The sequence below is a fragment of the Squalius cephalus genome, assembly GCF_949319135.1.
Source record: "Squalius cephalus genome assembly, chromosome: 16".
NCBI lineage: Eukaryota > Metazoa > Chordata > Actinopteri > Cypriniformes > Leuciscidae > Squalius > Squalius cephalus.
The window spans coordinates 37,088,333-37,113,332 of NC_137137.1; the positions used below are offsets into that span (position 1 = coordinate 37,088,333).

A 25,000-nucleotide genomic window follows, 5' to 3' on the forward strand; every position below is an offset into this window, starting at 1 on the left:
CTGGTCACACATTACGTGATCAGGTTGAAAGGTCAAGCGTGACGTAGGTGTAAGAACAGACCCAGTGTTTACTAAGAGAACGTGCAAAGACTGAGTCAAACGCCATTTACAAAAAAGCGATGTCGGACTATTTTGAAGTTGGAGGAGAAAATGAGATGGAGTTTTACGCTCTACTCTACATTTCTGAACCGGCTCACACATGACCTTTCAACCTGATCACGTAATGTGTGACGAGCATGTGTGGTTAAAAGTATATAAATGTCTATGTTGTTATAAAATGTCCGCTGGTTTGTCTAGATGAGACTCTTATTCCTCGGCTGGATCGTGTCGAGACTTTGAAGCTGCACTGAAACTCACATCTGGACCTTCGACCCGTTGGACCCCATTGAAGACACTATATGGAGGAACATCCTGGAGTGTTTTCCTCAAAAACCTTCATTTCTTTTCCACTGAAGAAAGAAAGACATGAACATCTTGGATGACGAGGAGGAGAGTAAACTATCAGGAGATTCTAATTCTGAAGTGAATAATGCTTTAATGCACTTTGAGCTCAAACACACGGCCGGACCTGGATAAGAAGAGTAATGATTTCAGCAGAACAGCTCTAGGAAACTGAAGCTTTGACTGAGTTTAGTGTTGATTCTCTCTCTCTCTCTCTCTCTCTCTCTCTGTGTCTGTGTGTGTGTGTGTGTGTGTGTGTGTGTGTGTGTGTGTGTGTGTGTGTGTGTGTGTGTGTGTGTGTAGATGTGCTGTGACTACGAGCGGCGTCTGGTTCAGCCGGTGTACGAGAACGATCCGCTCGGCCCGAGAGCTCTGACCGAAACTCATCCTCTGCTGCAGGACTGGCAGGTGAGACACACACACACACACACACACACACACACACACACACACACACACACACACACGCTGGGAAATGATGCGTGGCTGTTGTCGTCTCGTTGGCTCTTTATATGATGATTCTGCAGTAAAGCTCAGATTGTGTAATACAGCGTTGAGGAGGAACAGCTGTTGGGAAATGGATGTGGTGATTCCCCTGTGCGACTGAGAAGCATCAGTCCTGTGAGAGCAGAGTGTGTTTAACAGCAACAGGACAGAACACACTAATGCCAAACAGTATTCTAGAAAGACTGCATATGGGCATAATGTAGTAGTTTAGTTAGTTTTATTTAGAGTTTGACACGGCGGGATATTGAAGAACACATACTCAAGACAACATTATGTACCTAATTTAAAACAAATACACGGAAAACCCTGAAATACATCAGGCTTATATACATCAAGTTATTTATAAAACTATTTAAGAGCACGTGGAATAAAAGAAAGTTATTTACAGTGATAGTTAAAGTAGTTTTACAGTGACTGGTTTATAGCATGTGTGTGTGTGTGTGTGTGTGTGTGTGTGTGTGTGTGTGTGTGTGTGTGTGTGTGTTCCTCATGCTAGCCGTGTAACAGCATGCGGCCCAACCTGGAGGAGGGCATCACTCTGTTCTCCACTCTTCTCAACAACAAACACTTCCTGGTCTCCTTCGTTCATGCGCTGGAGCAGCAGAAGGACTTCGCCGTGAGGGATCGGTGAGTAAAGATGGCCGCTCTACAAACAGTGCTTCACTCAACCCAGAGTGACCTGTAACACAACATCGAGAACATTCATAACCTCTGAGTAACAGCTCAAGCCCAGTACAGTCAGACATACGGAGAGATGAACACACACCGCTTCCCAGAAGCCAGAGTGGATCGTAATTCTTCACAGGTCGAGTCCCGTTTCCTAAAGCCGTCGGAACGCTAGCACTTAAAACTGGACATAGATGTACGAGAGATAGATGTACGAGACATAGATGTACGAGAGATAGATGTACGAGAGATAGACGTACGAGACATAGACGTACGAGAGATAGATGTACGAGACATAGATGTACGAGAGATAGATGTACGAGAGATAGATGTACGAGACATAGATGTACGAGAGATAGATGTACGAGACATAGATGTACGAGAGATAGACGTACGAGAGATAGACGTACGAGAGATAGATGTACGAGAGATAGATGTACGAGACATAGATATACGAGAGATAGACGTACGAGAGATAGATGTACGAGAGATAGATGTACGAGACATAGATGTACGAGAGATAGATGTACGAGAGATAGACGTACGAGAGATAGATGTACGAGAGATAGATGTACGAGAGATAGATGTACGAGAGATAGATGTACGAGAGATAGATGTACGAGACATAGATGTACGAGAGGTAGATGTACGAGAGGTAGATGTACGAAAGATAGACGTACGAGAGATAGACGTACGAGAGATAGATGTACGTGACGTAGATGTACGAGACGTAGATGTACGAGAGATAGATGTACAAAAGATAGACGTACGAGAGATAGACGTACGAGACATAGATGTACGAGAGATAGATGTACGAGAGATAGAAGTACGAGACATAGATGTACGAGAGATAGACGTACGAGAGATAGACGTACGAGACATAGACGTACGAGACAGACGTACGAGAGATAGACGTACGAGAGATAGACGTACGAGAGATAGACGTACGAGAGATAGACGTACGAGAGATAGACGTACGAGACATAGACGTACGAGAGATAGACGTACGAGAGATAGACGTACGAGAGATAGACGTACGAGAGATAGACGTACGAGAGATAGAAGTACGAGAGATAGAAGTACGAGAGATAGATGTACGAGAGATAGATGTACGAGAGATAGATGTACGAGAGGTAGATGTACGAGACGTAGATGTACGAGAGGTAGACGTACGAGAGGTAGACGTACGAGAGGTAGACGTACGAAAGGTAGACGTACGAGAGGTAGACGTACGAGAGGTAGACGTACGAGACGTAGACGTACGAGACGTAGACGTACGAGAGATAGACGTACGAGAGATAGACGTACGAAAGATAGACGTACGAGAGATAGACGTACGAGAGATAGACGTACGAAAGATAGACGTACGAGAGATAGACGTACGAAAGATAGACGTACGAGAGATAGACGTACGAGAGATAGACGTACGAGAGATAGAAGTACGAGAGATAGACGTACGAGAGATAGACGTACGAGACATAGACGTACGAGAGATAGACGTACGAGAGATAGACGTACGAGAGATAGACGTACGAGAGATAGAAGTACGAGAGATAGATGTACGAGAGATAGATGTACGAGAGATAGATGTACGAGAGATAGATGTACGAGAGATAGACGTACGAGACATAGACGTACGAGAGATAGATGTACGAGACATAGATGTACGAGAGATAGATGTACGAGACATAGATGTACGAGAGATAGATGTACGAGACATAGATGTACGAGAGATAGATGTACGAGACATAGATGTACGAGAGATAGATGTACGAGAGATAGATGTACGAGACATAGATGTACGAGACATAGATGTACGAGAGATAGATGTACGAGACATAGATGTACGAGAGATAGATGTACGAGAGATAGAAGTACGAGACATAGATGTACGAGAGATAGATGTACGAGACATAGATGTACGAGACATAGATGTACGAGAGATAGATGTACGAGAGATAGATGTACGAGAGATAGAAGTACGAGAGAGAGATGTACGAGAGATAGATGTACGAGAGATAGATGTACGAGAGATAGATGTACGAGAGATAGATGTACGAGACATAGATGTACGAGAGATAGATGTACGAGAGTTAGATGTACGAGAGATAGAAGTACGAGAGAGATGTACGAGACATAGATGTACGAGAGATAGATGTACGAGAGATAGAAGTACGAGACAGATGTACGAGAGATAGATGTACGAGACATAGATGTACGAGACATAGATGTACGAGAGATAGATGTACGAGACATAGACGTACGAGAGATAGACGTACGAATGATAGACGTACGAGAGATAGATGTACGAGAGATAGACGTACGAGAGATAGACGTACGAGACATAGATGTACGAGAGATAGATGTACGAGACTTAGATGTACGAGAGATAGATGTACGAGAGATAGAAGTACGAGACATAGATGTACGAGAGATAGATGTACGAGACTTAGATGTACGAGAGATAGACGTACGAGAGATAGATGTACGAATGATAGACGTACGAGAGATAGACCTACGAGAGATAGACGTACGAGAGATAGATGTACGAGAGATAGACGTACGAGAGATAGATGTACGAGACAGATGTACGAGAGATAGATGTACGAGACTTAGACGTATGAGAGATCGACGTACGAGACATAGATGTACGAGACTTAGACGTACGAGAGATAGACGTACGAGAGATAGACGTACGAGACATAGACGTACGAGAGATAGACGTACGAGAGATAGATGTACGAGACATAGACGTACTAGAGGTAGACCTACGAGAGATAGACGTACGAGAGATAGACGTACGAGAGATAGACGTACGAGAGATAGATGTACGAGACATAGACGTACTAGAGGTAGACCTACGAGAGATAGACGTACGAGAGATAGACGTACTAGAGGTAGACCTACGAGAGATAGACGTACGAGAGATAGACGTACGAGAGATAGACGTACGAGAGATAGATGTACGAGACATAGATGTACGAGAGATAGACGTACGAGACATAGACGTACTAGAGGTAGACCTACGAGAGATAGACGTACGAGAGATAGATGTACGAGAGATAGACGTACGAGACATAGATGTACGAGCGATAGATGTACGAGACTTAGATGTACGAGAGATAGACGTACGAGAGATAGATGTACGAATGATAGACGTACGAGAGATAGACCTACGAGAGATAGACGTACGAGAGATAGACGTACTAGAGGTAGACCTACGAGAGATAGACGTACGAGAGATAGACGTACGAGAGATAGACGTACGAGACATAGACGTACTAGAGGTAGACCTACGAGAGATAGACGTACGAGAGATAGACGTACGAGAGATAGACGTACGAGAGATAGATGTACGAGACATAGATGTACGAGAGATAGACGTACTAGAGGTAGACCTACGAGAGATAGACGTACGAGAGATAGACGTACGAGAGATAGACGTACGAGAGATAGACGTACTAGAGGTAGACCTACGAGAGATAGACGTACGAGAGATAGACGTACGAGACATAGACGTACTAGAGGTAGACCTACGAGAGATAGACGTACGAGAGATAGACGTACGAGAGATAGACGTACGAGAGATAGATGTACGAGACATAGATGTACGAGAGATAGATGTACGAGACTTAGACGTATGAGAGATAGACGTACGAGACATAGATGTACGAGACTTAGACGTACGAGAGATAGACGTACGAGAGATAGACGTACGAGAGATAGACGTACGACAGATAGACGTACGAGAGATAGATGTACGAGACATAGATGTACTAGAGGTAGACCTACGAGAGATAGACGTACGAGAGATAGACGTACGAGAGATAGACGTACGAGAGATAGATGTACGAGACATAGATGTACGAGAGATAGATGTACGAGACTTAGACGTATGAGAGATAGACGTACGAGACATAGATGTACGAGACTTAGACGTACGAGAGATAGACGTACGAGAGATAGACGTACGAGAGATAGACGTACGACAGATAGACGTACGAGAGATAGATGTACGAGACATAGATGTACGAGAGATAGACGTACGAGAGATAGGTGTACGAGAGATAGACGTACGAGAGATAGGTGTACGAGAGATAGACGTACGAGAGATAGACGTACGAGAGATAGACGTACGAGAGATAGGTGTACGAGAGATAGATGTACGAGAGATAGATGTACGAGACATAGATGTACGAGAGATAGATGTACGAGAGATAGACGTACGAGAGATAGACGTACGAGAGATAGACGTACGAGAGATAGATGTACGTGACGTAGATGTACGAGAGATAGACGTACGAGAGATAGGTGTACGAGAGATAGACGTACGACAGATAGATGTACGAGAGATAGACGATAGACGTACGAGAGATAGATGTACGAGAGATAGACGTACGAGAGATAGACGTACGAGAGATAGACGTACGAGAGATAGATGTACGAGAGATAGACGTACGAGAGATAGACGTACGAGAGATAGGTGTACGAGAGATAGACGTACGACAGATAGATGTACGAGAGATAGACGATAGACGTACGAGAGATAGATGTACGAGAGATAGACGTACGAGTGCTCTGGAGGAACGGCACATTTGCAGTCACATATATAAGTCCCCCTGTGGTTAAATTCCAGCATTTAATGTAGTTTATGTGTCTATGTGGTGTTTTTAATCTGCTTTAAGACAAACCATGTGTAAGTTCATAAGTCGACAGCATTGCTGAGTATTTCCTCCTTAAAACTGCAGTGAACCAAAGACAGTCTCAAAAACACGCTTTGAAATCGCTGGTGTTTCTGATGTCACAAACTACCTTGTAACCAATCAGATCAACGTGTGATCGTCAACCAGTGGATCTCTGAGCTGAGTGAGTGAGTGGAGGCGGGGCTCATTTGCATATTCATAGAACCGCGCATACTAAATGAGGCAAGGGTGTCGAGTTACATTCAAGATATTTAAAGACATGAAGGAAAAAAACGTTTAAATATCATTTTGGTGATCAAAGATGAGTTTTAAGGGATGAAATGATCGACTTTAACACAGTTAATGTTGTAATATATTGTGTAAATATATATATTTATATAATATATAGTAAATATCCTTTGCCTAGAAGATGTGCTGTTTGCACTTAGTGAATAAATATTGTAGCTGGTGATATGTTTATGGCATACATGTATAATGTAACCTCTACCCCGCTCATATGGTATTAATTTTATTTGTGCAGGTCTTAAAAGCCTTAAATATAGTTCTGTACCCCTGCAGGATCATGTTCAGTGTGTGTGTGTTCAGTGTGTGTTCAGTGTGTGTGTGTGTGTGTTCAGTGTGTGTTCAGTGTGTGTGTGTGTGTGTGTTCAGTGTGTGTTCAGTGTGTGTTCAGTGTGTGTTCAGTGTGTGTGTGTGTGTGTGTGTTCAGTGTGTGTTCAGTGTGTGTTCAGTGTGTGTGTGTTCAGTGTGTGTGTGTTCAGTGTGTGTGTGTTCAGTGTGTGTTCAGTGACCCAGAAGCACATCGGAGAACACGAGACAGCGACTGTACATGATCAGTTCTGCTCAACACTGTCAGATGAGGCTCATTAGGTTGAGGATTTATGAAAATCACTAGAGACATGTCATGTAATGTAAGAGCTTATAAATGCAATAAAGTTACAGTAACGAGTGTAAAGCACGTCTCTGCACATTGGTGGGGAACGCACATAACAAAATAACAAACATTCGTAAAACGCTCTGAGCAACAGGATCAGAAGCTGTCGGGAAGCGAGGCACGGAAGATTTGATCCCGGGAGAATTCAGTGAGTTCAGGATCTCAGTCACACACACCCTGCATTGAAGTGAAGCATCAGTGCTTTCATTGTCTGAGGTCCTCATCTGTGTGCGATTATCTGTTGTGCGATTGTGTAGCTGATGTGTGTGCAGCTATTCATCAGAGGAAGGGCTTTTCCCAACTCCGGCTTTTCTTTCCACACCACTGTGAATGTTCTCGATTACTCCATTCTCCAGCACTGAGGTCACGATGTGAATTCTGTCGCTGGTGTTTAGGTGCAACCTTGCGTCTCTGCTCACCATCGCCCTCCATGGTAAGCTGGAGTACTACACCAGCATCATGAAGGAGCTGCTGGTGGACCTGATCGACGCCTCCGCCTCCAAGAACCCCAAACTGATGCTGAGGAGGACCGAGTCCGTGGTGGAGAAGATGCTCACCAACTGGATGTCCATCTGCATGTACAGCTACCTCAAGGTGTGTGTGTGTGTGTGTGTGTGTGTGTGTGTGTGTGTGTGTGTGTGTCTGTATGTGTGTGTGTGTGTGTGTGTGTGTGTGTGTGTGTGTGTGTGTGTGTGTGGTTGGCAGTGTGTGTGTGTGTGTGTGTGTGTGTGTGTGTGTGTGTGTGTGTGTGTGTGTGTGTGTGTGTGTCTGTGTGTGTGTGTGTGTGTGTGTGTGTGTGTGTGTGTGTGTCTCTGTGTGTGTGTGTGTGTGTCTCTGTGTGTGTGTGTGTGTGTGTGTGTGTGTGTGTGTCTGTGTGAGAGAGAGAGAGGGTTTTGCTGGTTCTCCACTGACTGTAGGAGTGTGTTGTGAACGGATGTTTCTCCCTCAAGGTGTGTGTGTGTGTGTGTGTGTGTGTGTGTGTGTGTGTTAGAGTGAGTGAGTGAGTGTGTGTGTGTGTGTGAGTGTGTGTGTGTGTGTGTGTGTGTGTGTGTGTGTGTTTGAGTGAGTGTGTGTGTGTGTGTGTGTGTGTGTGTGTGTGTGTGTGTGAGTTTTAGAGTGAGTGAGTGAGTGTGTGTGTGTGTGTGTGTGTGTGTGTGTGTGTGTGTGTGTGTGTGTGTGTGTGTGTTAGAGTGAGTGAGTGAGTGTGTGTGTGTGTGTGTGTGTGTGTGTGTGTGTGTGTGTGTGTGTGTGTGTGTGTGTGTGAGTTTCGCTGGTTCTGACTGTAGGAGTGTGTTGTGTCTCCTCAGGAGACGGTTGGCGAGCCGTTCTTCCTCCTGTTGTGTGCCATCAAACAGCAGATCAACAAGGGCTCGATCGACGCCATCACGGGCAAGGCTCGCTACACACTCAACGAGGAGTGGCTCCTGCGGGAGAACATCGAGGCCCAGCCGCAGGTCAGCCACATGTGAACCGCAGGAGGGGTGACACTGCTGTCCCGTTGAGTCACTGGAAACTTTATCTCTGAAACAGTAACTACGGCTGGGCAGCGATTAAACGCATCCAAAATAAGAGTTTGTGTTTACATAATAAGTGTGTGTGTGTGTATAATTATTTTGTATATTTAAATACACATATATGCATGTATATATTTAAGAAGAATGTGTTATTCATATATAAAATATTTATATTTATATTGAATATAGATTATGTATAAATATGTATACAGTATATACATGCATATATGTGTATTTATATACACAAAATAGTTATACACAGCACACACACATTTATTGTGTAAACACAAATTTTTATTTTGGATGCGATAAATCACGATTAATCATTGCCCAGGAAACTTGAAAGATGTATAAACAATTTTTTGTGCTAAAAGTCTGTGTTCCCAAGCTTTACATTATTATGACAGTTGTAGGACACGGACATATTGGTCCTCCATGGACCTGTGTGTTTGTAATTGATGCATAAGTGTTAAAGAACAGATGTTAGTATTACTGAAAGAGTGTTTGTTGGTAACGTTAGCTGAGGTCCTGAGAAGGTTGTGCTGTGACCTCTGACCCCCTCGTCTGCAGAACATGAGCGTGTCGTTCCAAGGCTTCGGGATGGACTCGGTGAGCGTGCGCGTGATGAACACCGACACCATGGGCCAGGTGAAGGAGAAGCTCCTGGAGGCCTTCTACAAGAACCTGCCGTTCTCCCAGTGGCCGCGCGAGGAGGATGTGGAGCTGGGTGAATAACGGCTCCTTATCTCTAATGCTCTAATCTAGGCTCGTTATCTCCGATCATTCATGACTTGTACAGTGTTGCCAAAGCATTGGCCATTACATAGGCAATGAACAAATAATCAATAAAGTCAGTAAATCAGTCAGTAAACAAATGCATGAATACATTTATATAAACAAGAAAGAAAATAAAATAGAAATAAAAGAAGAAAAAGAAACACCTTTGTACATTTGTACCAACATTCAGACAAGATAAGAATGATTCTGACTCTCTCTCTCTCTCTCTCTCTCTCTCTCTCTCTCTCTCTCTCTCTCTCTCTCTCTCTCTCTCTCTCTCTCTCTCTCTCTCTCTCTGCTGGGTCAGAGTGGTTTCCCGAGGGATCCAGAACCAGAATCCTGCAGGATCTGGATGACACGTCTGTCATGGAGGACGGCAGGAAAAAACTCAATACCGTTTCCCACTATCAGGTGTGTGTGTGTGTGTGTGTGTGTGTCCCGTAAGAAAATTTTGTGCATTTTAATGTTAAATTAATCTGGTGCACTTTGAGAGTTAAAAATTAAAAGCTCCAACCTATATTCAGTGTGCAAATTAAACAAAGAAAAACTCAAACCTCTTTTAGTTGTGTCTGTCTACATTACACTTCTACATAATAACAGTTATAATATTAATCCCATGACAGTAATAGCCATATATTGTAGAACAAATGCACTGAAAAATAAAGGACGGTCATTAAAGTGGTAATGTTTGATTACGCATATAGGAGAGTATTGCAAGAATCTGCTTACATTAACCTTACTTTCGAAAAATAAATAAATATGATTTTTCATGAAAAATTATGTTTGAATTATAGGCCTCAAATATTAATACAATTACAATTAATTTGGTTTGTCGTGTGTCACATTCACCGTCTGTCATCGTCTTGTCTTCACTACACTTCCCAGTATCCTCTGTCCTCATCACCTGCACCTGCTCCTCATCATCATCACCATCACCTGTTCATCATCATCGTTATCATCATCTCCTTCATCTGTTGTCTTGTCTTGTTCTTGTATTTAAGTTCCCCTTTCACTCTCATCTTTGTCGGTCAATGTTTGTGTTGTTAGCACTCTGTTTGAGCACACGCTCACTGTTTCGTGTTTCTCTTTATTATTAATAAACCTTGCTATTTTGTATCTTCGCCTGACCTTCATCTTCTTCATCCTCCTGTTGGCGTTACATCGTGATTAATTTGTGTTCATAATCAGTAAAAAAAAAAATCTTCTAACAAGAATAAACACATATGAACAATTAAATTAATATTGTATTATTAATTATTTTTATATCGTGAAACTACCCAAGCAGCGTTTCGTGCTCAGATGTGACGGCGGAATGAATACATTACCAAAATGTGATTGCAGAATATATTTAAACTATCCATTAAATTGTAATTTTCTCCCATCAGTCTTGCGAGTTAACGATAATGCCTGACCAGTAAATGACTCGGCGAACAAAGAAAACATTTTGGCATTAGGGATTGGAATTAGTTCATGCCTAAAAATGTAAAAGTTTTACCTTATAAATAGAATTTTGTTTAATTAATCTTAAAATTCGTCGCTGGAGTGAATGGGAACATGATTTATTGAAAATATTTGAAAAAATATATGTGTTTCTTAAGTCAATACTTTTAATGGCTTGTCAACTTTCCATTCCTCCACTGCTGATTCTTTTGAATAAGAAATAATATCAACTCGTCAAAACTATCACAACAAGCGTATCGGTGAGAACACTCACAGCATACACACACACCCGAACTGCACATCATATTTTTGTCATTATTGATACTGTTTCAATCATAATGCAATAGAAATGAACACAAAAAAAATGCCTAGTGCCTATATACATACACAGAGTCCTAACACTTTTTATATAGCCCACTTAAAGTGTTTATTACAAATAAATTACTAAATGCTTAAAATGAATAAAAGTAAATGAACAAAAATTTGCGTTATATATTTAAACTCGTGAACGCCCCCGTTGAGAACCACTAGTGTATATGCAAACATATGAAAACTGGTTTTCCACAGGATTAGATGTTTCCCCTTCTCTGATTCTTTTTTACATATTTGGTGTAATCTGATCATGTGTTCATCAGGAGTGTAGTGTCACACTCTGAATCACTCTAATGACCTCTGACCTGTGTGTTGCAGATCCCAGATGGGGCGTCACTGGCCATGAGCATGAAGGACATGAGAGAGAACACACTGGGCAGAGGTACAGACACACACCTCACACACTTAACACACCTCACACACCCGAAGACCCCGATACACTCGCACTGATGAACTGTTAGTGAACATCATCCACTGTAGAGAAATATGCGAATAAGTGCTGCGCTTTCCTCTCAGTGACAGAATAAACACTACAGAAATGAGAAAATGTCACGTCAGGTTTTTATACAGCACTTTATACAATATACAGCTTTACAGTATTAAACCGCTGGAGCTTCTACTGTAAAGAGTCTCTCAGTGTTCATGTTTTCACTCGCCACCTCAAAGAAGGCGGAGCCTCAGAGCCACACCCACCTAGAAGTCAGAGCCACACCCACCTATTACATCATCACCACACCGACCAATGGGAGGAAAGAGGTGGATCTTTTCCAGAAAGTTCACTTTTGCAAAGTTTCAGACTCCATAAATGAAATCCTAATGAACTTCGTTTTGTCCTTGTTATTTTCAATATGGCGTCACAGCAGTGTATCGGGGCCTTTACATGTGCACAATACTCACACACACACACACACACACACACACACACACACACATCTCAGATATGAACTCACATGTTTCTGTTGATTCACAGTTAAAGATCTGGACACAGAGAAGTACGTTCATCTGGTGAGTGAGCTGGACGTCTCTAAATCTCTTCTGCTCATACTAAAGAAGTGTTATACTTTATCAGTCGTCTCGATTGCTCAAACTATTGTGTAACAGATTATATCATGTTCGGAAGTGCAGTTCTCGGACGGTGTCAGAACTTTTCACAGTAATGAGAATCAGTTATAACGTATAAGCTCTCCTAAACTCAACAACACAGCCAACTCTCTCTAGACTGTTGTTCAAAATGAGTCAAAATGACCCGAAGCCCTAAAATTATACTTCATTTTCTTTTTGTCCAGAAAGTAATATTTAATAATAATAGTTTTAATGCAAACTTTTTGTTTAATGCAATATTTTTTTGTTCTATTTTATTTTATTTGCCGTTAAATCACTAGATTGATCAATAAATAATAAATAAATAATAATTTAAGCACATTCTTTCAAATTAAATTCAAAATAACTCACAATTTCATGCATAACCCTTTTAATTCGGTTCAAAATATCTTACTTTGACAACCTCTTGTGGAACAAATAAATAATATAATATGATATTTCATGACTCTTGCCACTAGATGGGCTTATAGCTCTATAAGGAGAAAATGAGTTGTTCCGCTGGGTCCTTGTCACGTGTCAGTGTTTGTTTGTATTTTCACATGTCTTCCTTTGTTCTTTTCTCTCCACTCCTTCGTATCCATGGTTACTGTCATTTAGTTCATTTGTATCACCTGTGTTTAGTTAATCCTCATCATCAGCAGCCTCCGTTTTGTTTGACAATACTTTTAACGTCAACAAGAAGTGACGTCACCCAGCATCACTTAGAGCAGCTTTAAACAGCGCGGAAAATGAAAACTGCGTCAGGCTGAAACTAGCAAAACACACTCGCTTCGCCCCTGCACCGGGTGTATGATAGGGCCCGTAGACATTATAACATTTTGAGCATTTTTCTGTTTTTCTATGTGTACTGAAGCATTCCTTGCATTCCATGCTCTGACCTGATGGTTTAAATGACGGCAGGTTCTTCCACATGATGATCTGGGCGAGAACAGAAAGACTCACAGACACAGTCAGAGGAAGAAAGTGTTGCCGGAGATCTACCTCACACGCCTGCTCTCCACTAAGGTAGTGGATAAACTCACACACACACACAACCACAGCAGCCTATGACATGCACACACTGTTCCATCAGTGCAAAACACACTACTGACCTCTTAAAGGTTCGAGAGCCTCCTCTCTGTCCACACGGACCATTCCAAGGACTGTAAATACACTTTATATTGCAAAGTGTGCTGACATAAACAAGCTTCAGATGCTTCAGAATATAACAAGACACTGATAATAAAGGTAAATGAAAATAAGTTTGTTCAGGCTAATTCAGTCAAACTCCCCTTAACTCTTTCCCGCCGTTGATGGACATTTCCGGCTTTCCGTGTTTTCACTGTTATACGGTAGGGGGCGCTATTACACATCTACTGAACGAGTACTGAATCTCCTGATCAAAACACAGGAGAAGAAGAAGCAGAAACAAGCGATATCATCTGTAATCATATGCTACTGTAAAATAACGCGATCATCAACATTAAACAGCATATAAATCAAAACTGCCTAATGTTACTGAATGAAATGTTGAACCATGAAGAGGAAACGACTGAAGCTTTGAGAGTGTTGATGAACTCGATCGACTCCATCTGTGTTTTAATCATCGCTCTGAAGACTTTGACAAACACGTCTCAGCATTTTGCTCAAAATGTTGCTTTTTATATTAAACTTACCCACATTCAAGTGTTGATAAAAAAAGAATGCATGAAGCTAGAATAAAACTGCTTTATTTATCTTTTCAGCAGAGGCTCTTTTTTCATATATTGCATGTTCAGATATTTATACAAGAAATATTTTGGGGGCCATGAAATTTTTTTTGACTCAACTGGTGGGGAAAAGTTGCGCTGGTATTTTCTCCACTATTATGGCATATATCCCAGTGAAACGCTTCAGGAACAAGAACAAATGTGGGCAGGGCTTGATTGTATCTGTGGGGAATTGATTGGATGATTGGATGGTTGTGGTTTGCTATTGGCTGATCTCATGTGAGTGACAGGTTGCCCCGCCCTCGTCATCAGAGAACAGAAGAGATGCTAAAGAGGAAGTTATTCTGATTCAAGATCATTAACACAATAATGATAATCATTTATAATAAACACTGCAATATTCCATAAGAAACAGACAGAAGCGAGGGATGATGGTGTTGAAAGTCTACATGAAAGTGTCCAGTCGTGTCCTTCGGGAACACATGATAACCACCGATGTTTATGATGTCACAACCATGAGCTCATTAACATACAGTATGTTTTAAAGAGACAGTTGCAGAGCGATGTGGACTGTAGACCTCAGGTGAAACTCAGTCCCATCAGAGAGTGCCATATATGAAGACTAATAAGTGTGTGAATGTGTGTGTGTCAGGGAACACTGCAGAAGTTCCTGGATGATCTCTTCCAAGCCATCCTCAGCATTCCTCTGGAGAATCCACCGTTTGCTATCAAATACTTCTTCGACTTTCTGGAGGAACAGGCAGACAAGCGCGGCATAACCGATCCGGACACGTTACACATCTGGAAGACTAACAGGTATTGTTATTACACACTCTCTCTGAAATGCTTGATTCTGATTGGTCAAGAGATGGTTGATTCTGATTGGTCCGTCATGATGGTCTGAGGTCAGTTATTCGTCAATATCAGAGCTGCATATTGAGGCTCATCTGGGTATTTGAGGCCAGTGCTTCTTTTATTCGGGGTCCTTCAAAAGTCTTAAACTGAATAAGAAAAGTCCTAATTATTACATTTAGATTTGGGGACAGAAAAATATGGCTTAATGTGAATAATAAACTTCAAAACGCAATGATTTAAGCTGATCCTATTATGGTTTTTCAAATATATTCCCTTTCATGCACTGTGTAATAAAGCTGTTTGTGAATGTAAGCATTCTAGAAAGTTGTAAAGTTATTGTCTCCCAAAGAAAGAATCGACTGCGAACAAGTCGTCTGTAATACGAATCACACTGCGTTACAGTTCTATGTCGTTAGAAAAGATATTTGCATACTGCCATAATGTCTATGTTGTACGTTGTCTGTCTGCGAACAACTTGACAATAAATCAGAAATATACACATGGGTTTGTTGATGGACATGCACTTGTTAACGCTGATGGTGAAGAATTATAGATGCAACATCTCATAATGTTCCTCAAACTGAGTAGAGTATCACTGAGAAACACTGAGTCCTGCTGGAGTCGTCCTGATGGAGGTTCGGGTTCACTGAGAAACACTGAGTCCTGCTGGAGTCGTCCTGATGGAGGATCGGGTTCACTGAGAAACACTGAGTCCTGCTGGAGTCGTCCTGATGGAGATTCGGGTTCACTGAGAAACACTGAGTCCTGCTGGAGTCGTCCTGATGGAGATTCGGGTTCACTGAGAAACACTGAGTCCTGCTGGAGTCGTCCTGATGGAGGATCGGGTTCACTGAGAAACACTGAGTCCTGCTGGAGTCGTCCTGATGGAGGTTCGGGTTCACTGAGAAACACTGAGTCCTGCTGGAGTCGTCCTGATGGAGATTCGGGTTCACTGAGAAACACTGAGTCCTGCTGGAGTCGTCCTGATGGAGGATCGGGTTCACTGAGAAACACTGAGTCCTGCTGGAGTCGTCCTGATGGAGGATCGGGTTCACTGAGAAACACTGAGTCCTGCTGGAGTCGTCCCGATGGAGGATCGGGTTCACTGAGAGACACTGAGTCCTGCTGGAGTCGTCCTGGTGGAGGTTCGGGTTCACTGAGAAACACTGAGTCCTGCTCGAGTCGTCCTGATGGAGGTTCGGGTTCACTGAGAAACACGGAGTCCTGCTGGAGTCGTCCTGATGGACGTTCGGGTTCACTGAGAAACACTGAGTCCTGCTGGAGTCGTCCTGATGGAGGTTCGGGTTCACTGAGAAACACTGAGTCCTGCTGGAGTCGTCCTGATGGAGGTTCGGGTTCACTGAGAAACACTGAGTCCTGCTGGAGTCGTCCTGATGGAGGATCGGGTTCACTGAGAAACACTGAGTCCTGCTGGAGTCGTCCTGATGGAGGATCGGGTTCACTGAGAAACACTGAGTCCTGCTGGAGTCGTCTTGATGGAGGATCGGGTTCACTGAGAAACACTGAGCCCTGCTGGAGTCGTCCCGATGGAGGATCGGGTTCACTGAGAAACACTGAGTCCTGCTGGAGTCGTCCTGATGGACGTTCGGGTTCACTGAGAAACACTGAGTCCTGCTGGAGTCGTCCTGATGGAGGTTCGGGTTCACTGAGAAACACTGAGTCCTGCTGGAGTCGTCCTGATGGAGGTTCGGGTTCACTGAGAAACACTGAGTCCTGCTGGAGTCGTCCTGATGGAGGTTCGGGATCACTGAGAAACACTGAGTCCTGCTGGAGTCGTCCTGATGGAGGTTCGGGTTCACTGAGAAACACTGAGTCCTGCTCGAGTCGTCCTGATGGAGGTTCGGGTTCACTGGGAAACACTGAGTCCTGCTGGAGTCGTCCTGATGGAGGTTCGGGTTCACTGAGAAACACGGAGTCCTGCTGGAGTCGTCCTGATGGAGGTTCGGGTTCACTGAGAAACACTGAGTCCTGCTGGAGTCGTCCTGATGGAGGTTCGGGTTCACTGAGAAACACAGAGTCCTGCTGGAGTCGTCCTGATGGAGGTTCGGGTTCACTGGGAAACACTGAGTCCTGCTGGAGTCGTCCTGGTGGAGGTTCGGGTTCACTGAGAAACACTGAGTCCTGCTGGAGTCATCCTGATGGAGGATCGGGTTCACTGAGAAACACTGAGTCCTGCTGGAGTCGTCCTGATGGAGGATCGGGTTCACTGAGAAACACTGAGTCCTGCTGGAGTCGTCCTGATGGAGGTTCGGGTTCACTGAGAAACACTGAGTCCTGCTGGAGTCGTCCTGATGGAGATTCGGGTTCACTGAGAAACACTGAGTCCTGCTGGAGTCGTCCTGATGGAGGATCGGGTTCACTGAGAAACACTGAGTCCTGCTGGAGTCGTCCTGATGGAGGTTCGGGTTCACTGAGAAACACTGAGTCCTGCTGGAGTCGTCCTGATGGAGATTCGGGTTCACTGAGAAACACTGAGTCCTGCTGGAGTCGTCCTGATGGAGGATCGGGTTCACTGAGAAACACTGAGTCCTGCTGGAGTCGTCCTGATGGAGGTTCAGGTTCACTGAGAAACACTGAGTCCTGCTGGAGTCGTCCTGATGGAGGATCGGGTTCACTGAGAAACACTGAGTCCTGCTGGAGTCGTCCTGATGGAGGTTCGGGTTCACTGAGAAACACTGAGTCCTGCTGGAGTCGTCCTGATGGAGGTTCGGGTTCACTGAGAAACACGGAGTCCTGCTGGAGTCGTCCTGATGGAGGTTCGGGTTCACTGGGAAACACTGAGTCCTGCTGGAGTCGTCCTGGTGGAGGTTCGGGTTCACTGAGAAACACTGAGTCCTGCTGGAGTCATCCTGATGGAGGATCGGGTTCACTGAGAAACACTGAGTCCTGCTGGAGTCGTCCTGATGGAGGATCGGGTTCACTGAGAAACACTGAGTCCTGCTGGAGGTTCGGGTTCACTGAGAAACACTGAGTCCTGCTGGAGTCGTCCTGATGGAGGATCGGGTTCACTGAGAAACACTGAGTCCTGCTGGAGGTTCGGGTTCACTGAGAAACACTGAGTCCTGCTGGAGGTCGTCCTGATGGAGATTCGGGTTCACTGAGAAACACTGAGTCCTGCTGGAGTCGTCCTGATGGAGGATCGGGTTCACTGAGAAACACTGAGTCCTGCTGGAGTCGTCCTGATGGAGGTTCGGGTTCACTGAGAAACACTGAGTCCTGCTGGAGTCGTCCTGATGGAGGTTCGGGTTCACTGAGAAACACGGAGTCCTGCTGGAGTCGTCCTGGTGGAGGTTCGGGTTCACTGAGAAACACTGAGTCCTGCTGGAGTCGTCCTGATGGAGATTCGGGTTCACTGAGAAACACTGAGTCCTGCGCGAGTCGTCCTGATGGAGGTTCGGGTTCACTGAGAAACACTGAGTCCTGCTGGAGTCGTCCTGATGGAGGATCGGGTTCACTGAGAAACACTGAGTCCTGCTGGAGTCTTCCTGATGGAGGTTCGGGTTCACTGAGAAACACTGAGTCCTGCTGGAGTCATCCTGATGGAGGTTCGGGTTCACTGAGAAACACTGAGTCCTGCTTGAGTCATCCTGATGGAGGTTCGGGTTCACTGAGAAACACTGAGTCCTGCTGGAGTCATCCTGATGGAGGATCGGGTTCACTGAGAAACACTGAGTCCTGCTGGAGTCGTCCTGATGGAGGATCGGGTTCACTGAGAAACACTGAGTCCTGCTGGAGTCGTCCTGATGGAGGATCGGGTTCACTGAGAAACACTGAGTCCTGCTGGAGGTCGTCCTGATGGAGGATCGGGTTCACTGAGAAACACTGAGTCCTGCTGGAGTCGTCCTGATGGAGGATCGGGTTCACTGAGAAACACTGAGTCCTGCTGGTCTCGTCCTGATGGAGGTTCGGGTTCACTGAGAAACACTGAGTCCTGCTGGAGTCGTCCTGATGGAGGATCGGGTTCACTGAGTAACACTGAGTCCTGCTGGAGTCGTCCTGATGGAGGATCGGGTTCACTGAGAAACACTGAGTCCTGCTGGAGTCGTCCTGATGGAGGATCGGGTTCACTGAGAAACACTGAGTCCTGCTGGAGTCGTCCTGATGGAGGATCGGGTTCACTGAGAAACACTGAGTCCTGCTGGTCTCGTCCTGATGGAGGTTCGGGTTCACTGAGAAACACTGAGTCCTGCTGGAGGTCGTCCTGATGGAGGTTCGGGTTCACTGAGAAACACTGAGTCCTGCTGGAGTCGTCCTGATGGAGGTTCGGGTTCACTGAGAAACACTGAGTCCTGCTGGAGTCGTCCTGGTGGAGGTTCGGCTTCACTGAGAAACACTGAGTCCTGCTGGAGTCGTCCTGATGGAGGTTCGGGTTCACTGAGAAACACTGAGTCCTGCTGGAGTCGTCCTGATGGAGGTTCGGGTTCACTGAGAAACACTGAGTCCTGCTGGAGTCGTCCTGATGGAGGTTCGGGTTCACTGAGAAACACTGAGTCCTGCTGGAGTCGTCCTGGTGGAGGTTCGGCTTCACTGAGAAACACTGAGTCCTGCTGGAGTCGTCCTGATGGAGGTTCGGGTTCACTGAGAAACACTGAGTCCTGCTCGAGTCGTCCTGATGGAGATTCGGGTTCACTGAGAAACACTGAGTCCTGCTGGAGTCGTCCTGATGGAGGTTCGGGTTCACTGAGAAACACTGAGTCCTGCTGGAGTCGTCCTGATGGAGGATCGGGTTCACTGAGAAACACTGAGTCCTGCTGGAGTCGTCCTGATGGAGGATCAGGTTCACTGAGAAACACTGAGTCCTGCTGGAGTCGTCCCGATGGAGGATCAGGTTCAAAAACTAGTTCTTCCAGTGTTTCATCATCGGACTCGCGCTCAGATTGATACTGTCTTTAGTTTATGGTGTACAATCGCTGAGCTGTAGGAAGCCTCCGGAGCTGAAGTTCAGTTATGGTAATGGGTGTTTTGTTTTCGACACACGCGGTAGACCAATCACAACAGACTGAGCCATCTGACCAATCAGAGCAGAGTAGACCAATCACAACAGACTGAGCCATCTGACCAATCAGAGCAGAGTAGACCAATCACAACAGACTGAGCCATCTGACCAATCAGAGCAGAGTAGACCAATCACAACAGACTGGGCCATCTGACCAATCAGAGCAGAGTAGCTCTTGGAAAGGAGGGATTTAGAGAGATTGAGTCATCCATGGAGTCGTTTGAGAATCATTGAAGAATGGTGATCTGCAATGTTTATTATGAGTAAATTAAACAGTTTTTTTACCTTTGATGCCTGTAAACCTGGTGTAGGAGACTCCAAAATAACATTAGGAGACTTTAAGATAGCATAATAAGGGCATTTTAATTGTGAGCACTGCATGTTTTAGAGTAAAAACGTGTGGTTTCAGAGTGGTTCACAATCAATGAAAACTGATACTGTAGATGAATTATGACGCCATATGGTGTTTATATCAAAATCATATATAATATAATCATATTTTAAATTAATACAAATGTAATCATTTTATTCATCCTTTTTCTTAAAAAAAAATGTAAATGCTGAAATGTGAGTTTTATTTTAAATAGAAAACCTTGTATCAAAACTTGTATGATTTGAATTGTAAAGTTGTTTAAATTGTCATTTTATAGTTTGGACTATAGATCTCAATCTATCCTGCTCACATGGCATTAAAAAAGGTCTTTACTAAAATAAATAAATGTAATACATATTAATAAATAATGAACTGAAATAACCCTGCTGACCTTACAGAGTTTCATCTAAAGTTAACACAAACAACATTGACACAAGCAGCAGTTATTAATCCTGTATAACACTGGAGAAGATGAGCAGATGAATCTGATGTTTTCTGTGTGTGTGTGTGTGTGTGTGTGTGTGTGTGTGTGTGTGTGTGCGCGCGTGTGTGTGTGCGTGTGTGTTCAGTTTGCCTCTGCGCTTCTGGGTGAATATCCTGAAGAATCCTCAGTTTGTGTTCGACATCGATAAGACGGATCACATGGACGCGTGTCTATCTGTCATCGCTCAGGCTTTCATCGACGCCTGCTCACTATCTGACCTGCAACTGGGCAAAGTGAGATCACACACACACACACACACACACACAAACTCACACACACACACACAAACTCACACACACACACACACACACACACACACACACACATACACACAAACTCACACACACACACACACACACACACACATACACACACACACACACACACACACACACACACACACACACACACACACAAACTCACACACACACACACACACACATACACACACACACACACACACACACACACACACACACACACACACACACACACACACACACACACACACACAGATCTCTGATCAGCTGCTGTGTGTATTCCAGGATTCTCCCACCAATAAGCTTCTGTATGCCAAAGAGATCCCGGAGTACAAGAAGAGAGTGCAGAGCTACTACCGGCAGATCCAGGAGATGGCGCCGCTGAGCGAGCAGGAGATGAACGCGCACCTGGCCGAGGAGTCGCGGGTGAGTGAGGAGTTCCCTTATACCTCAGAGGGGGCGGGGCCTCAGAGACACACCCACCTCTTACCCTTCAGAAGGGGCGGAGCCTCAGAAACACACACCTCTTACCCCTCAGAGGGGGTGGAGCCTCAGAGACACACCCACTGTTACACCTCAGAGGGGACGGAGCCTCAGAGACACACCCACTGTTGCATTAGCACCTCACAACCAATGGGAGTTTGAAGGCGTTTACCAGCCAGAGCCAACTTTCCCAGAAAGATCACGTTGACAAGTTTTTTCAAACTTAATTTTGGCTTGAATTAGTTCTGAATGACGTCACACTAGATCGTTCTTCGATTTCGCTAGCAGTAAATCATGATCTTAAGCGAACAATGCCGTTATTGCAATACGCCAGGCATGTCAGCTGCATTATACACTTGAGGAATGTTATATGTGCAAAGTATTTTTACTGACAAAGAATTTCTGAATGATTTTTGCCGCAGAAATACAGGAATGAGTTCAACACCAACCTGGCCTTAACAGAAGTCTACAAGTACGCCAAGAAATATCGCAGTCAGGTGAGTCACGGTCCGGTGTGTGTGTGTGTGTGTGTGTGAGTGAGTGTGCAGATGAGCTTGTTCCTGCTCGTTTGACATGAAAGCGATTACATGAGGGTTTGCCAAACACTGAGTGTGTGTGAGTGTGCAGTGTGTGTTTCACTGCATGAGTGTGAAGGAGACGGCTTCAGTCAGAGAACTGTGATTTATTTATTTATTTTTTTGCATATGTGATTTAAAATCTTCCAGCTGAAGAGTTAAAACACACACACAACACATGTGCTCATGTCAAGCTTAAGAACACTCAGCGAGCCGCTGAAACCAACCTGTCACCGTATACAGAGTGTGTGTGTGTGTGATGGACTGAGAAACAGAGACACACACACTTCTGCAGTGTTGTAGTTCTCCAGTCCAACACTATAGTTCAGGAGCGCTGGAGTGAGTCTCTGATTCCCGACGGTCTTGAGTCTGACACTGCAGTTCTTCAGTTTCAGCGACTGCGTGTCCTGACCTCCGGCCGTGTGTGAGCCTGTGGTTATTGATTTCACTGCTAACAAAATCCTCAGTCACAGCTAAGAACGTTTTGTTAACGTTCACATTAAGATATTAAAACGCTATTTCTGAATGTTCTCTGAACTTTCAAAACATCCAGTTTTTAAATGTTTTAAAAACGGTTGATTATGTGAACGTTAATGGAACATTCCATTGTATCATTCTTCAAACATTATGGGAACGTTACTTTTGAATGTTCTCTGAACGTTCCGAAACAAGTAGTTACATTTAAAAAACGTTAAACGAACGTCCAACTGAAAGTTTCAGAAAAAAAAGTTTCATGAATGATGTATAATCGGGGTGTAACAATACCCTCATGTCACGATTCGATACATTTCACGATACTGAACTTTACGATACGATGTTATTGCGATACTCCAAGACATATGATCAAAGGTTAAATTTTTTTTTTAACTTATAAATGTTTTATATGCTTGCACTCTTTCACTGACTAGATATATTTAAAATAATGTCGGCCACTTTTTACTGGTAACATCAGACATCATATATAGCAGTTTAATGCAGTACTGACACTAAAACTCTGAAAACTTGAATTTTTTCTCACACTGTAATTTACATTTTGGGTGAACTATCCACCATACGTATTGTGGCATTTGTGTATTGCGAGATATTGTCACACCCCTAATGTATAAATAATTTTGAATGTTAACTTTGAATGAATGTTCTATTAATGTTACTGGAAGAACGTTTGTTAGCGAAACTCCTGAGAATGTTTCCTGTTAGCAGGGTTACTTATTGTTTATGTATATTACAAAATGTGTCGCATTGATGTACTTTCTGAAAGGAGTGAACAAAGACTCGGAGAGACTCGTGCAGGTTTGAATCCTCGAGCCTTTTATAACTCTTTACTTGAATTAAAGCTATATTTGCATGTGTGTGTGTGTGTCAGGTGGCGAGCGCGCTGGACTCGAACCCCACCGCCCGACGCACTCAGCTACAGCACAAGTTCGAGCAGGTCGTGGCTCTGATGGAAGACAACATCTACGAGTGCAGCAGCGAAGCCTGATCGAAGCTCTCGCTCCTGTGGTTGATGAGGATCTTCAAGTGAAGAGAAACAGACGCTTGCTCTCGTTCTTCATTCTCTAATGCTATAGTATCAAGCATTGACTTCCAACGAGGAGGTCGTTTAATATTGACGCACTGACCCCACACTCGGGGAGAGCCAATTATGCACTGGATTATACAAGACCTTCTCCATAGCAATATTTATACCTGTATGATGAGTTTATAGTGTGATTCAATCAATGTGAATAACGTTTCTGATGGGATGTTTGTACCTGCACTGTTCAATGGCGTTTCTTTCTAATTCCAAGATGCCTTGGACTACAAGTAATGATATGATTAACATATAATAGGCTTGAATGAAACTGTTGCATTTGTATTATTATTTTTTTATGAAGGGTTTTGATCCTTCTTGGAGTCCAAACCAAAATGTGTGCATTCTTCTGTAGATATTCTGCTGGAAATGTTCAAAGTTTTTTGGAGAAAGAGGGAAATTTTTATCAGTAAAGACAAACTTTACTAAAACGTTTTCTTTGTCATGTTTCCAAGCGCAAGTTTCACATGAGCTTTTATTTCATCTTTACCTCTGTGTTTTTAATCTTCATGCAAATTTATATCATCACACATTTACATATTCAATCTTAATTCTTCCACAGACAACATTTACAGCTAAACGTTCACAGAATGGTTCCTCCTGAGGTCTCTTATGGCTCCAGCGCTCAGAATCACTTCTGTCAACATCAGAACATCAGCCTACAATAGTCAAAATGTAGAAATTCATAACTGACCCTAGCTACATATTCATCTAACACCTGGAGAATCAACAAGCGCTGGTGAAGCCGAAGATAATGGAACAGACATTGAAAGGATTTCCCATATAAATGCACAGTTGCACACAGTTCAAGACAGTATTATAGAGATCTGACTGGCCCGATTTTACGATACAAAGGCAGAATAAGATGATGCAGCGATGGAAGTAGATTTGAGGAGCGCTGTTTGGCCTGTAGGAGTCTGCGGGCCGGACCGCTCCAGTTCTCAGCCGCTGGGATGTTCAGGCGGGAGCCACTTGAGCGGACGAGACCATCGAGGACTGAGTCTTACTGGAGGCCATCATACTCTCCTCCTCTCCAAACGGGTTCTTCCCACAGCAGACCGTAGTGAGCATGCAGTTCCTGAACTGAACCAGTGTAAACACATGACATTAACAGTTACTGTGGTGAAATGTGTAGAGCTTGTGCTTTCTATAGAAATTAGTCAATTGATTGGCTAGATAATCAATCAAACTAACTTTAGCTGGACAATGACTTTATTCTAGAACTGCTATAAAGCCAAAA

At 43.9% G+C, this 25,000-nt stretch overlaps 2 protein-coding genes across 2 annotated transcripts in view; one reads left to right on the forward strand and one right to left on the reverse strand.

Annotated features, from left to right (window-relative positions):
• plxnd1 (plexin D1) overlaps window positions 1-24,184 on the forward strand; it is a 103,694-nt gene extending 79,510 nt beyond the window's left edge. Inside the window, exons 23-36 of the mRNA XM_079897545.1 lie at window positions 745-849; window positions 1,445-1,575; window positions 7,647-7,845; window positions 8,559-8,705; window positions 9,336-9,492; window positions 9,850-9,953; window positions 11,673-11,736; window positions 12,325-12,359; window positions 13,356-13,460; window positions 14,796-14,959; window positions 20,958-21,105; window positions 21,418-21,558; window positions 22,038-22,112; window positions 23,554-24,184. Of these exons, the coding sequence (XP_079753671.1) occupies window positions 745-849; window positions 1,445-1,575; window positions 7,647-7,845; window positions 8,559-8,705; window positions 9,336-9,492; window positions 9,850-9,953; window positions 11,673-11,736; window positions 12,325-12,359; window positions 13,356-13,460; window positions 14,796-14,959; window positions 20,958-21,105; window positions 21,418-21,558; window positions 22,038-22,112; window positions 23,554-23,670 (1,692 nt within the window). The 3' untranslated portion in view covers window positions 23,671-24,184. The remainder of the gene's footprint in view (window positions 1-744; window positions 850-1,444; window positions 1,576-7,646; window positions 7,846-8,558; window positions 8,706-9,335; window positions 9,493-9,849; window positions 9,954-11,672; window positions 11,737-12,324; window positions 12,360-13,355; window positions 13,461-14,795; window positions 14,960-20,957; window positions 21,106-21,417; window positions 21,559-22,037; window positions 22,113-23,553) is intronic.
• Window positions 24,185-24,201: 17 nt separating this feature from the next.
• exorh (extra-ocular rhodopsin) overlaps window positions 24,202-25,000 on the reverse strand; it is a 10,603-nt gene continuing 9,804 nt past the window's right edge. Inside the window, exon 5 of the mRNA XM_079897553.1 lies at window positions 24,202-24,843. Coding sequence (XP_079753679.1) covers window positions 24,718-24,843 — 126 coding nt within the window. The 3' untranslated portion in view covers window positions 24,202-24,717. The remainder of the gene's footprint in view (window positions 24,844-25,000) is intronic.